Raw genomic sequence first — 15,420 nt, forward strand, 5'->3', positions numbered from 1 at the left:
CTTCTCTGATTGAGTTCGACACCCCTACTCTATCTCCTGAGCCAAACTGGCTAGGGCAGTAGAAGTTTTAAGCATTCTTTAGTCGTGTCTCCTAGCAATTAGGAGAAATTAGAAAAATTGGAAAAATTGGGAAAAATTAGAAAAATCCGAACGGAGGTTCATGTAGCAGTTCCCTCTCTGCGTTACCTGGAGCCACAGGGACTCGTTGGTGGGGCCGGCGGCCATGAGCTTCTCCTGGTCTCCGTTCCTTTCGTACTGAAAGACCGTGCCCGCCAGCTTGTAGTTCCCCTTCCACTGGATAGTGAGGGCTCCATTGAGGTAATACTTCTCAGGGTCTTCGGTCCTAAGGGCCAGGAAGTTCCCAGCTCCCTTCACCTCTATCACCCGGATGTCCCGTGCTCCCTTGGGGATCAGTCCGATGTCCACATAACCTAAGAAGAGAGGACACGACACGGTGAGTGAAAGAGGCGTGCTAGCTCAGCGGAACACAGCTGGCTGCCGACACTTCATTCATTCTCATTACATAGCGCCCTTGGCTCCTCCTGGGTGGGCACTGGGATTGACAGAGGTACAGGGTATGGAGAACTTTAAAGAGTTGGGCCACAAGCAGAATTCTCAGGAGCTTTGTGACTCACGATGTAAGCAATTTTTCGAGAAGTGAAATAAACGCAGATTGTACTCTGAAGCTTTTGAGCTTGACCCAGCATCTGTTTTTCGGTGATTTTTGTTGATGGCTCAGACATTTACATCCCCTAGCTAGCTTCTCCATAGCATCTCTGCTCCCCGAGTTTTTGCTGCTGCCAGAGTAAGCATCCTAACGTTGCATTGGCTACATCCTTTTGCTCATCCTCAGTGCTTGCAAGTTAAAGATGGAGTCTTAGAGGTAATTTAGTCACAGTGTAAGTTCTGCAGGAGAATCTTGGGGGGACTCTTGGGTTGATTGCCACCCTGGTGCGCTTAAATACGGCCTGTGATGAGGAACACAGCCCTGAGCACCACTTTTTTATTGCTAGACAAGTCTGCTCATTAGAGAGTTTCTTCTGAGGTTTGCTGAAATATGAACTTATATTTTACTCTCATGTGTTCTAATCCAGCCTTCTAAAAAAGCACAGAGGACATCCATTTAGCGACGATTATCTATTCTAGCCAGTCTTCCTGCTTCCTGGTTATTCGTGGTAGGAGACACACTGGAGAGGTAAGTGCTCGAAACCGATCATTGTCCCTAATAGAGATGTGGACAGGGAATCCGAAAGGCTGGTCAACCTTAAATGCTCTGAAAGGTCGGAGCTAATCCCTCATTGCTTAGTTGAGACATTGGTAGCTGAAGCAGCCTCCACCTGTAGTCTTATGTCAATGCTTGCTGATTAGCTATTATTGGAATTTCCTGCCTAAAGGATATGAGTATATCCCATAACCTTAATAAAGGGGATAGCAAAGCCAGAGTGGGGTGTAGTCCTCCCCACCAAGGTGGAATCCCACCTGGCCCTCAATATTCCCAAATTAATTCTTTTCTAGCCTCTTTCCTTTGTGTGCAGCCTTCTCCAGAACCGGAACCCTGAACCACTCGGGACATGAAAGGGGTTCCTACAGAAAAGAGCTAACATTTCCTCTAAGCACGCATCCTGAAGGTGCTTCTTAAGAACCATCCCTTATGCATGGGATGGAGTGGAAGGGACGTGGATTGGGGATGGCACTGGGAAGGGAGCACTGAGGCAGGGGGCTCAGAACACTTGAGTTCTAGTTTCTGTGTTGCCACATCCAAGCTCACGACGTCCATGGATTTATTTAACTCCTTACCATGACGGGGTTGACTGAGATGACGCCTGATGACCACCCAGCGCTGGGATTCCATTATTTGGCCCTTTTCTCAGCCAAACACCCGTTAGTCCTTCAGCCTCTCTATGCAAACGGTGGTTGGAAGAGCCTGGTCATCCCAGCCGGCCTATTTTCCACTGAACACACTCTAGGTTTTCAGCCTGACAAGCAAACCCGCATCTCTGCTCCCGAAAGTGCCCACTGCGCCCAGCACGCGGACAGGGAGCGGCCTGGGTGCGGGCAGCTCCGTCAGGCTGGGCCGCAGGAGTGACTCCGCAGGAGCGGTACAGGCCTCACTTCAGTCCCAGGCTCCCCCGAGGCAGCTCCGACCCAGAGGAACCCACATGGGGTCTGGTCGTAACTCCATCTGGTCCTCACTCCCTTCGCCGAGACGGCAAGTGAAAACGACCCATTTATTACTAACTCCGTGCAAACATTTACCACGTGCCACGGAGGCAAATGTCGTTGATAAAAATCCCTTTGACACACTGCTACCTGCAGCTACTTTATGACAGGACATTGCACAGCATCCCAGCCAGGAAACCAACTGGCTACCACCTCACTCCTTCTCTCTCTCTCTCTCTCTCTCTCTCTCTCTCTCTCTCTCACTCCTTGTCTCTCTCTCTCTCTCACTCCTTCTCTCTCTCTCTCTCTCTCTCTCTCTCTCTCTCTCTCTCTCTCTCCTTCTCTCTCTCTCTCTCTCTCTCTCTCTCTCTCTCTCTCTCTCTCACACACACACACACACACACACACACGAGACAACTAGATGGAAAAGCAACAAAAGCGTGCTTTTTGTTTTCCACTTAAGAGCAAAATTCCACAATTTTAAGTCTGCACCATGGGTGGGTTCTGCCAAATTGAAAGGGCTGAGCTTCAAAATCTAAAATCAAAGCTCTCATTATCCACAAATGAGTGAGGTCATGTGGTGTTTCTCTTTCATTGATTGGCTTATTTCACTCAGCATGATATTCTCCAATTCCATCCAGGATGCTGCAAATGATGAGAAATCCTTCTTTTTTATGGCAGCATAGTATTCCATTGTGTAGATGTACCATAGTTTTTGGATCCAATCATCTGCTGACGGACACTTAGGCTGTTTCCAAATTCTGGCTATTGTAGATTGTGCTGCTATGAACATATGGGTGCATATATCCTTTCTGATTGGTGTTTCTAGTTTCTTGGGATATATTCCTAGAAGTGGGATTACTGGGTCAAATGGGAGTTCCATTTTCAGTTTTTTGAGGAAACTCCACACTGTTCTCCACAGTGGTTGCACCAGTCTACATTCCCACCAGCAGTGCACGAGGGTTCCTTTTTCTCCGCAACCTCGCCAACACTTGTCGTTTGTTGATTTGTTGATGTTGGCCATTCTGACAGGTGTGAGATGGTACCGCATAATAAAGAACATTATAAACTGATGAACCATAAGATAGATATAGAGACAGTATATCAACAAGTAGACTGTCAAGTTACAGCGGGGACGGGAGGAAGATCTGGGGGAGATAATAGATCAACCGAAGGACTTGTATACATGCATATAAGTGCAACCAATGGACACAAAACTCTGGGGAGGGAGGGGATGTGTGGGAGGGAGGGAGGGGGTCCAAAAAATCAATAAAATATATTAAAAAAATAAATAAATGAATTAAAAAAAAAAAGATCAACATGAAAAAAAAAATAAATAAAATAAAATCAAAGCTCTCAGCGATGCAAACGCTGCTTCTGAAGTTTGTAGATGGAAGATGTAAACTGAAGCAGGTGTAGCCATGAGCAAGAGTAAGGTGTATTTGTAATATATATTTGCAAAAGCTTACCCAGGAGGAAGGAAAGGATAAAATGATAGTGACTTGGAGTGAAAAATAACCTGGATAAGCTACCCACCGGACTCCTTTGCACAGGACACAAAGGCGGCCACAGAGAGAGCTGTCTAATGAAAAGGCACATTCCATCTCCCTCCTCCCCGCCTCCCCGTCCTCTACAGCAAAGACATTACAGTTAATAGTTCATTATCTCTCTTCAGCTTTTATGCACAGAGATAATTTTCTAACAAGTAGGACTGTACTCTATGAACTACTAATGATTGCCTTTCAATTTAATGTCTTCTCATTTTTTTGGAGCATTTCAACATAATCCCGTTAATGGATAGTTAGGTGGAAGGGAATGGCTACCGACTGCTTTATGTAAAAAAACAGAGGCCTGGTGTACGACATTCGGGCCCTGGAGGGTGAGGGGGGTCCCTCAGCTCAGCCTGCGCCTTCTCGTAGTCTGGGGCCCCCAAGGTGTCCTTAGCGCTGCTGCGGAGGCAGGAGAGGCTCCCACCACCACTGCTGCGCTTGCCAGCCGTGAGCCCAGCTTCTGGCCGAGCAGCGCTCCCCCTGTGGGAGCACACTGACCACCAGGGGGCAGCTCCTGCATTGAGTATCTGCCCCCTGGTGGTCAGTGCACATCATAGCGACTGGTTATTCTGCCGTTTGGTCGATTTGCATATTACCCTTTTATTATATAGGATGAGGAACCTGAGTTCCCAAGAGAAGAAATCTATGCATCACACAGCAAGGCTCAGAGTATATGCACCTCTACCCAAGGTTTACTCACCCCTAATCTAGTGTTTAAATGGGGAAATGTGGTTGGCAGAACAGAGATAAAAAACAAATCCTCTTGAATATCTCATCCTCATGGGCCTTCTTTACAGAAATGAGGATAATTAAATAGTTGCAGGAGTATAGGGTCATTGAGACGTTTATTCTATTTCAAGGGAAGGCTTTAGGGTTATACTTTATCTCCAAAGTATCTATATTAATAAAAGCATAATATGCTAATTAGACCAAACAACCTTTCGGACATGGTCAGGGCTGCTGCTGTGAGGGCTGGGTTGGCAGCTGGGGCTGCCACCTTGGACCTTGGTGCCCCTTGCACGAATTTCATGCATCAGGCCTCTAGTTAAAAATAATAAACATATTAATTCAGTTAAAGCACTTTTCTCCCACCTTCCCCATTTTGCATTATTTGAAAGTCACAATCTGCTAAAAAACAAAAACAAAACCCAGCCATCAATCCTGCCCTCCATTCTCAGTCCCCTGCCACTTCAGTTATTTATTTGTTTGTTTGTTACCAGTTCCTGTTTTCTGTTTAAACATCTTCCTCACGGTGTGGCAGGCAGAGCCGTCCCCAAGGCACACTCCGCAGCGATCCTCTGTGGCGTTGGAATCGATCTCGTAGTCACAGCCGACCATCTGCAGGAAGAGGGGTGGAGGGTGAAGGACATGAGCAGGAGGCGTCACACCTGCCTTGGACCTTGGACTTCCCTTTGCCCCTTTGCTCTTGCACCATGACCGAATGCACCTAGAATGTCATCATTTCCTTTCACAGCTCCTTGGCAAAGGTGGAGACTGGGAGAATGACTGGGAGAATCTATCTCTGTGATGAGATAGATTCCCAGCCAATGAAACGTAAAGTGTGAAGAGAGGAGAGATTCATGCTTAACTGAAAAGAACTGGTCTCGCCATTTAAAGAGTGGGACCGTAGCAATAATACTTTTCTCACCATAATGCTCCTGGCCAAGAGATAGGATCTGAAATTCTAAAGAGAGATCTGCCCAAGAGAAATTGATTTTTGGTGTTCAGTAGATCACAAAAGTAGCCCCAAAAAAGGACCTTATGAGAGAACAAAGAAGGTTCCAGAGAGTTTCCAAGAGGAATGGAAGAGGGAGCTGACTTAGAACAGGTAGGAAGGTGATCAGATGAGGGTGAGGACTCAGCAGGGGGTGAAGATATTGACTCAGAAAGGGCACAAGTTCACAAACTTGACTTCTTTATTTTAGGAAGTACACAGTGGGCAGACAGTAAGACCAAAAAAGGGCTGTGGTTGGGTTGATCAGACCCGGGATCCTGGAAGGAGAGGCTGGTGAAAGGCTCAGACAGCTGATGTGATAGGTCAGGACATCTGGGCTCTTTGGGAGGGACCTTGGCCATAGCCATGGTGACTGGGAGAAAAGGGAGGAGCAAAGGAACTGACGGTCAAAGAATGGGTCCCAGGAGAAGGACGAGAGGGCTGGCAGGTGAGCAGGCTGCCCTAAGACAGCGGGAAGACAATAGAGCTGGGAGAGCGTGATAAAAATGTCAAAGTTTACATTTATCTATTTGATAAACAAGCTTAGGAGTTCAGTACAATTTAAAAAAGTGGGGCATATATAGCTATCTCCTAGTAAAAATTCCTATCTAACATGCCAAATCTGTTTATCTAACATGCCAAAATGTTTGCAAATATAATTTCAACATAGAGAGGATTATATGAGCAAAAGCATATATAATAAATATTTTCATATCCACAAAGAAGATGGATTTGACACTGTATACATCTGTTTTCTGGTGGTATTTAATTCCTTCTAAATAAAACAAAAAAAAAAACCCAAAAAACTCTGTAGTAAATGAATAACACTAACAAAGCTAAAATGTCTACAACCTGGACCTTCGGAAGATAAATGGCATTGAGGTCATTAAAGGAAATTTGATTGGAGTAGTTTTTCAGCTTAAAAACTTAGCTCAGTGTGGTATAGACGGAAAGTGGATAATTATACCTTCTAAAAGGCCTTAACTGGTTTCCAGGAAGAGGAAGGCAAGCAGAGAAAACATGGCGTAGCTCATTAAACTGATTTCATTGGTTTTTTAGGAGCCTTGTGTTTTATTCAGAACACCTAGGTTTTCCGTCACACGCTGCTGATGCCGCCTCTATGCAGGCAAAGGTGCTCAGGCCTAAAAGATCATTCTAGCACCCCATTCATTTCTTGGTGGGATAAGTTCTCAGCTTTAGCTCTAGCTATGCAATCAGCCCTAGCTGTGTATGGGGAGTTTCAAAAATATCAATGGCCAGGCCCCAAATTCCAGAGATTCTGAATGTTGAGGTCCAGCCAGATGTCAGTGTTTAAAAGCTCTGCCTGTTGGGATTATAGGAACCCGGGTCCGAGAACCACGATTTGGATAGTGGCAGGCCGTTTTGGCCTGGATTCACTAAACAACCCCTTCCCACCTGGGGAACACATCCAGCCTAAATCATAGTAATTAACTTTGGCTCGTTGTGGCTACGGTGATAATTAATGAGTCTGAAAGGAATTTCGCCTGAGCTTTTCCAAATCGAGAGTCTGATTAAGTCTGGCTGTTCATCACTCGTTCCTGGAATCAACGTATCGCCTCCTGTGCTTCGGTCAGAACGGGAATAAATCAAAAGGCGACTTCATGGTGGTAAGCGCCCTCGCAGGGAGCTGAACATTCGTGGGCAGGAGCTTCTTACAGTGGCAATTTGGTCCCACAGGAAAAATACGACAAATATTTGCAAAAACAAATAAAGCGCATTAAGAGTTTATTATGTGCCAGGGCTCTGTTACAGGCTTAACATAGATGACCTTATGTCAATCTCTTTGACAATCACAACTAGAAAGATAAAAATATATGGTATATTTTAATTGAATTCAAAGAGGAAAGCAGAGGGAGAGAGAGACAGAAACATCAATGATGAGAATCATTGATTGGCTACCAATTGGGATCGAGCCCACAACCTGGGCATGTGCCCTTTACCAGAATCAAACCTGGGATCCTTCAGTCCACAGGCCAATGCTCTATCTACTGAGCCAATCTGGATAGGGCTAGAAGGAAATATATATTAACATCTCAATTTTATTAAAAAACAAAACAGAACAACTGAGCCTTAGAAAGATGCCCAGGGTTACAGAGCTAATGAATAGTGGTGATGAGTTCCCATTCTGGAGCCCGAGTGTGACACCATGATGCTTTGCTAACAGTGAGTTGGGCATTTCTATAGCATAGCTTTCCTTTCATTGATTGCAAACACCTTCTCTTGAACCTGAGGCTTATGCCTGGGTGTTGGAGCACAAAGCATGTTCATTAGTTCCTTGCAAAACAAACTGAGAAATTAGAAGGACTTTTTCACCGGCTGTACACATAATAGCATTAACAAGTCAGTCTAAATAACTTACATAAAAGCAGAGGTGATTAATGGAGTCAGTGAGGGAAAGGTAAATAGAAATCAGACCTGTTTATAGCTACCTGTTAAGCCATCTCTCTTCCTAGGACCATGTTGGCAATCAATGGAGAATTAAATGTAAAAGTGCTTCATGGAAAACACTATACAAACTATTATTAATTTTCCTAAAGTTTAACGACTCTGTTGGCAAGAAACCATGAAAAATGTAATGCCACGAAAGTATTCTGTTGCCTTTTTCTAACAATTCCTCCTTCAATTTGGTTCTGCTTCAATGTGCCCCTGCTCCATGCCTAAAATGATATCCCAGACCCCGTCAACTAACCAAGAAAGGAAGGACAACAGGAGGAAAACGATTCCACTCCAAACTGTGCCTCTGCTATGCACTGAGAAGTCTGCCTCACAGACCGAAAATAAAACCAGACCATAGGCCAATGCCACAAAGGCTTGAACATCTGACTTCCTGAATTAATAAAAGCACGATTTTATGAAGTTGTAGATTAAGGAAACATACCCAATACCTTACATATGCCATTAATACAGACATTCCTGCTGCTGCCGCCTTCAAAGCAAGGGGTGCCGTCAATGACCGCGTCCAGCATCTTCTCGGAAAAATGGCCGTCGATGGGTCGGCAGAAGAGCTCACAGGGCCGGGCTGCAGTGAGAGAGACAGGTCATCTCTGCAGCTCGGCGCCCCCTTCCTGCCCCCTGGGATCCTTCTGAACATTCAGATATGACCCCAGCTGTCCTCCTCTCTGGAGACTCCCACCTTTTACCTTTCTATGGCACATGCTAAAAAGTAGGGCTTTTCTCTCTCTCTCTCTCTCTCTCTCTCTCTCTCTCTCTCTCTCTCTCTCTCTCTCTCTCTCTCTCTTTCAGTTAAAGGGTTTTACAGCAAATTAAACTGGGAGATTGCTTTAAAACGCCATGCTCTTTGTCATAAATAATGAGACCTTTCAATCCAACATGAGGCTGTGCTTGTAGAAATAAGGCCCCGTGCATGAGGGTTAGCCTAGAAATTACATCATGTGTACCACTGATGCAGGACTTCAGGCAAGCACGACACCTGCCTGCTGTCCTCAGCAAGGCCAGCAGACCTCTAGGGGAGGGGTGGGAGAGGGGGGTGTCCTTCTGATAGGGCCAGCCACCACTATCACCCACACTCCTGTCATAACCCTACCCTAGCAAGGCTCCCTTATTCCCCTCAAGCCCAGCAAGTCCTCAGACACAGATTGACAACCACACAGGAACAAGGGACCTGCTTTGTTCGGATGAAGTTGGAGGGGCGGCCTCCTTGGTTGCCATGTGACTGTGTACTCCTGGTAGCGCGAGAGGAAGGGCGAATGGCACATGGGCAAAGGACCGAGGGCCTTAAAACAGAGCACTGGAAAGGTCTCCTTTGCTGTGATAATCATGACCTCTCCCTGAAGAGGGGCCCTGGTGTCAGGGTTTCACCCCCCATCTTGCTTCTGCACTGCAGAACCATGGCAGCCTTAGAGGCAGGGAGGGCGGAGTGAAGCACTGGGCAGTGGGCAGTGGAGTCTTCATGCTAGCTTACAGTAACCTTCCTGGCAACCACAGGAGCAGCCACAAAGCCACTGCTGTGGCCCCCAGAGCTTGCACTATGAAGACCGAAGGCCAGAAGGACCCTCTACTTGAAAGCAGCCACTGTGGATGGAAGGTTCAGGCTCTTTAAGCGTGTACAAGGCTTCCCTGGCCCGTGTGGCTCAGTGGTTGAGCATGGACCCATGAACCAGGAGATCATAGTTCTATTTCCGGTCAGGGTGCATGCCCAAGTTGCAGGCTTGATCCCCAGTAGGGGGCGTGCAGGAGGCATCTCACCATTGATGTTTCTTTCTCTCTCTCCCTTTCCCTTCTTCTCTGAAACCCATAAAAATACATTTTAAAACAACAGAAAGGGTTTATAAGGCTGTTTCTCTGCCCTCCTCTCTGGCCTTTGTTTTCACGGCGCTCTGGGCATTGCATGACGTGGCCCTAGGACCCAGGACTCTGCAGAAGGAGGCAGGGGTGGCAATGGTGGGTCTTAGTGCTCATCATGAGTGCCAGAGAGTCTGCCCCAGACATCAACCTCATGGACTCCACGACCTTCACAACGTTGAATATTTTCCCCGTCTCAAAGGTCCTCCTCTGACAGCCTTCAGTCTGGGCCATGAGACTGTTTTCCCTCCAGTGTCCAAATCTGTTCATAATGCAGCTAAGTGAAAACTCTGAGACTGATTTACCGGCGCCCTCTCACCCTCACTCATCTCATTAATCCTCCCCAGTGCTCGAGGGGGCAGAAGGAACTCATTGCCTCAGAGGCTGCATTTTCAATTTGCTGAACCAGGACAGCCCCACGTTTTTGGAGGATGATCATTAGAAGTGAGAGGTAAAGCTTGTTAATAAGGATAAACACGTTTCTCATGTCATGGAAAAGCTTTGATGCCTGTCATATTTTATGAGTAGATTGCAATTTCACTTTCACCATTTAAAAACAAAACAAAACAAAACAAAAAACACCAGCCAAAACCAGTTTGGCTCAGTGGATAGAACGTCAGCCTGAAGACTGAAAGGTCCCAGGTTCGATTCCGGTCAAGGGCATGTACCTTGGTTGTGTGCGAGAGGCAGCTGATCGATGATTCTCTCTCATCGATGTTTCTAACTCTCTATCCCTCTCTCTTCCTCTCTGTAAAAAATCAATAAAATATATTTTTAAAAAATAAAACACCAGCCTCTAAAATCCATGTACAGGCAGCTCCACGGGTCTGAGCCCTGTGCAGTCGCCAGCATCCCACTTGGCGGAGGCTTTGCTGCTGCTGCCTTGAAACTCTCCATCATTTTGTGTCAGAGCTTGGGCTCCGTGAGGGATGTCGGTGGCATCATGAAGCGCGTGCGCGGACAGAAGAGACATGCCTTGTGCACGTCTGTGGGCCCTCACCAGACTCCGAGAAATACTAACCCTTAAGGGGAAGGCCTAACTTAAATGTTGTATTGTTAAAACAAGCTATATTCAACTTAGAAAAGAAGCTCAGTTTAATGACGAGGCTCAGATTGCTGGAGGGGAAAAACAAAAGCAAATGAAAACTCCTAGTAAAAAATCCCAACTGATAATCAACCAAGTAATTAGTTGGACTCAATAATTTTGGGCAGACTAAGATGGCATTCGTTTACTTTCCGATATGTATATATTACTGCAGTCCCCAAATATAAAAAAAAAATTTGACTCTGTTGACTAATGAGTTTGCTGCCCACTGGGCTAGTGGGCCATTTAGTTTTCCCTCTCCTAGTGCAGGGGAAAGTGAGAGTGGAGAGGGTTGTGAATGGCTTTAGGTGTCTGCAAACATCCTTATTATTCCATCATTTCCCTTCTTGAAGCCAGATTCCTAGTCTGTGAAATGATAGGCGTGGCTAGATCTCCCAAGCTTTCTGCACATGATTTCTATCTAAACCCAAGGATTCTTGTAATAAACTCTATGCCAGCCACCTAGGTGGCCCCAGGTGCTAGGACTATCCTCCCAGCTTTTGGGAGAGCTGCCAACATCAGCCCTCCATGGTCATCTGGGCTTGAAAGAGCTTTCCTGCCCGGGACACTCACCCCTTCCAGGTATGGGGCAGACAGTACCTGGCGACAGGTCATGCTGGGCACACAGACATGGCTCCTCCACCCTGAGTGTGGCAACTCTGAAGACCAAGGCAGCTCCAGAGCTCCCCATGCAGTTGGCGGAGGTCTTTGTGGAGGTTGCATTGCAGCCCACCTTCTCCCCTGCCCAGCCCACTCCCTCCCCTCTCCTTCCACAGTGGCCGAACTTCCTGCACGCTAGTCTCTGTCTGTCAGTTTCCTAGGGAACCCGACCCACAACAACTGCTTAAAGATTTCCCTGAAGGATCCTGTTCCATGAGGAGCAGACTGTGATCTGACCTCATGTCAGACCCTCCATACTTGCTGGAAACCTCCTGGGCATTCAGCATTAATTGGGCTTAAATATTTAGAAGCAACAATAGAAATAATGAGCTCACATGAAGAGTTATTGGGTGTTCTGAGAAAATTTAAAAGATCTAAAAAGAAAGAGAGATTCCAAGAAAGTGACAACATCAAGATCAGATACTGGTGGTTTCCTAGTAGACGATGCAGGATATAAACACATTCTATTAACATAGGCCAATGAAGTCCTGGGAGTCTACATAAGTCTCTCTCTCTCTCTCTCTCTCTCTCTCTCTCTCTCTCTCTCTCTCTCTCTCTGAGTAGAAAACTCTGCTGTACATTACGTTGTTCTCTGGAGCCTTCTATGGGAAGGTTGGAAGGGTATAAAGTACTTGGTGCCCAGAGTAAGTGCTCCATACTTGGTGGTTGATGTGAATGAGCTACTTGTCACTCGTAGGGGTGTCTGTCAACTAAGAAAATGACAGCTCTGTTAAGGTAAGAGTTTGATGGGAAAAGAAATCAACATGCTGGTCAAGGCAGTAGTGACTCCTATTAGCAGGTAAGCCACTCTGCTCGGGTAATAGCACCAGAGCCTGTAAGAAAACCGTGGAATGGAGGATGGAGGCTGACAGCCCTGGAGGGCAGTGAGCTTAGCTTAATTCCTCCGTGTGGTTTATTCAGCCTCATACTAGTTTCAGATGTAAACCAGTCACTCCAACGTGAGTGAAATTTATGGCTACTTTTATAGCTCTCATTCTTTAGTACCTAGTCTATGCTACACAAAAAGCATGCATGTGGTAAATGCTTATAAAAAATGAAAACCCAGTTGAACCAAATCTTTTTATTCCAAGTCCAACTACTCAAGCCATCAGAGTTCTGAACACACAAGCCTGACTCTGCATCTCCAGGGAATCAAGGGAGGGGAAATCTCCAAATGAAGCACCTGCCATAGTCCTGGGGCAGCTGTGCTATGTGAGTTCTGGAAGCTGCACACAGAGCAACAGGATCATGGACCCAAGAAGTTTCAATATACAGAGAATGCCAGGAGTGTAGGAAAGGCAGTACCTTTCGTCATTGGTTTTTTTTTTTGTTTGTTTTTTGTTTTTTTTTTGAGCACATCGAACATTTATTATCTCACTTGTGTGGGTCAGGGACCCAGGTGGGGCTTAGCTGGGTGCCTCTGCTCAAGGCCTCTCATGGGGCTGCAGTCTCATCATCGTCATTGGTTTTGTTTGTTTGCTTTTTCGTGGTCAAGTGTATACACAAGTTTCCTGATATTCAAATGCCTGGCTCAGGAAGCTAACCTGTACCAATAATGAAATGATTCGCTCTTCTAGAACGTGGGTGATGCTAAACAACGGGGAGCAAGGAACAGACATTGCTCATGACAACCAATAGCTCCAAAGTGGACAAAGCACTCCAGGGTCTTTCTTTCCAAAGAACTGACAATAGCATGTTTATGACAATAGCATGTTCAAGTACGTGCTTTTCATTCATAGCTCCACACCTAGGAGCCCTCTCGTGTGCTACTACACTAGGATTTCAGAAACGTAAAATCATGAAAAATTTGGTTAGTTATTTTTTACTTCCTGTCTCAGATCTCCTTCGCTCAGGGAAATCTTCCATGTTTCATTCCTCGTGGGAACAACGACAAATAGCCCAGATACTTTCTGATGGTGATCTATAGCTAATGGTTAGTGACCTTCTTCACCTTCAGGAGAGAATGAGTGACTGGCCCTGAGTCAGCGCAGCATCCTTAAGGCTGCCATTCCTTCTCCAGCTCGGCTACATCTCCCACCATGTGCATTCTTTAGATGCTTGCTTTTACTCTTCACCCTTCTTATACCATCTTACACACAAAATGTTCCTTTATGACCCAGAGCTGGTGCTCATTCATTTCTGATGAAGTCATTCCTACATCTTTCCTTGTCCTGGTCCCTGCCCACGTGGGATGACTGACTATTCCGATGCCTCTCCTTCTCCTTCTTGAAGTAGAGAGACTACTCACCCTTAGGATCATCGCCGGCTGCCTTGGAAGCCTTCTCTGGAATTACTGCAAACCCACAATGACCTTTTCTGGACTTCTGCCCAAAATCAGTCAGTTGCACGCACTCATCAATAAGCTCTTACTGAATCCCATGCCCCCCTGACCACCTCACTGCACCTCAGCTGTTTTGAAGAGCCACCAAGTTTGATAAACTTGCTTTTATCTCCTGCAGAGCTCAGCACAGTGCTTGGACATATTCAACCTTTCATATTTACTGCACCCCCTAACTGAATCCCGACTTTACCTTCTACAGTACAAAATGTCTAATGGTACATTTCTCTTTTTGTTGGCGGCACAGACCTTGACATGTGCTTTCTGATCATGGCTGTGGACCTACATCTGGAATACACGGTTATAGCTCCTCACCTGGGTTAAAAACCGGAAACCAGTGGTAGAACGCATTCTTGTAGGGCACCGTGTCGAACTCGCTGCACTGCATCTGCCGAAAGGTTGGTGCATCCGGGCGGCAGGGGTGGACATTGCACAGGCGGTAGCGCTTCCTCTCTCCTGTGCAGTACTTCCCACCAAACTTCGGTCTGCAGAAAAGACAGAGCTGTCCTGTTAGTTCCCTTCAAGGCCAGTGTCTTCCTTTAAACTCCCCTGGCAGGTGGCCATGCCCACTCCTTCCAGAACCATGACCCTCTCTACCCTTCACACTCCACTTTTAAGTAAATTCTTCCAAGTTTATACATTTTTGTTTATGTTGCTGTCCATGAACATTCAATCACAAGTGTATAGATAACTATTCTGAAATAGATTGATTCCTTCCCACAGTTAGTCAGTGAACTGGTCACTAGCTGTATTTTTATATTTGTTTCCTCCTCTTTATTTCCATAATCACCAAACTTGTCCAACCCTAATCCCCATTCCTTTCTCACCTCTATCCATCTTTTTCCTTTTTCCTTATTCAACCTATTGTACACACTCTCATCTGGTTAATTCTTACAAATACCTGAATTATTTTAGTTTCTTGTTTACAATCTGTAGTGGCCACAGAATGAAGTCCAGCTTCTGGAGCTTGGCCTTCAAGGCCCTCATGATCTTGACCCAATTCACTTGACTTCCATATTCCCTTTCATCTGCACACTGCTCCAGTCATACACGCTAATGTATTTTGTATTTCTTTTTTGTGCTTCTGGATAGAACAGACTAACAGATCCCGGGGGTGGGTGGGGGAAGAGGCTGACCAAAGAACATATATGCATATATGCATAACCCATGGACACAGACAATAGGGTGGGGAAGGCCTGGAGGGGGGTGGGGGCTGGGTGCAGGGAGGCAAAGGGGTGGGAATAGAGGGCATTTGTAATGCTGTCAACAATAAATAACTCACTAAACCTATAAATAAATAAATAAATAAATAAATAACACATAAGATTTGGAACTAAGATATTGAGGGAACTATAATAATGCTTGTCATTTGCCTTTTACAAACTGTGACTCTTACTCTTCAATTTAGACGAATGTAAAAATAGGTCAAGAAGCTTAATACATTTTCTACTTACAGGAGGTATCATATGTATATTTTTTAAAAAATTATACTTGGGAACTAGTATACCAGGGAATAATGAAATTGAGAATGTAATATATATATATTTGAAAATCAATGAAATTCAAATTTAATTTATATATACTATCATCA

General features: G+C 45.6%; 1 protein-coding gene across 3 annotated transcripts in view; it reads right to left on the minus strand.

Annotated features, from left to right (window-relative positions):
• The window catches only part of ADAMTS12 (ADAM metallopeptidase with thrombospondin type 1 motif 12), a 147,075-nt gene that overhangs the window by 34,804 nt on the left and 96,851 nt on the right, over positions 1–15,420 (minus strand). For all 3 annotated transcript variants that reach the window (XM_084881888.1, XM_084881887.1, XM_084881889.1), the window contains exons 12-15: positions 14,145–14,314; positions 8,331–8,464; positions 4,928–5,048; positions 187–431 (exon numbers count right to left, since the gene is read on the minus strand). In XM_084881888.1, the coding sequence (XP_084738014.1) occupies positions 187–431; positions 4,928–5,048; positions 8,331–8,464; positions 14,145–14,314 (670 nt within the window). The remainder of the gene's footprint in view (positions 1–186; positions 432–4,927; positions 5,049–8,330; positions 8,465–14,144; positions 14,315–15,420) is intronic.

Source organism: Pipistrellus hanaki, assembly GCF_964339955.1.
Source record: "Pipistrellus hanaki genome assembly, chromosome: 4".
NCBI lineage: Eukaryota > Metazoa > Chordata > Mammalia > Chiroptera > Vespertilionidae > Pipistrellus > Pipistrellus hanaki.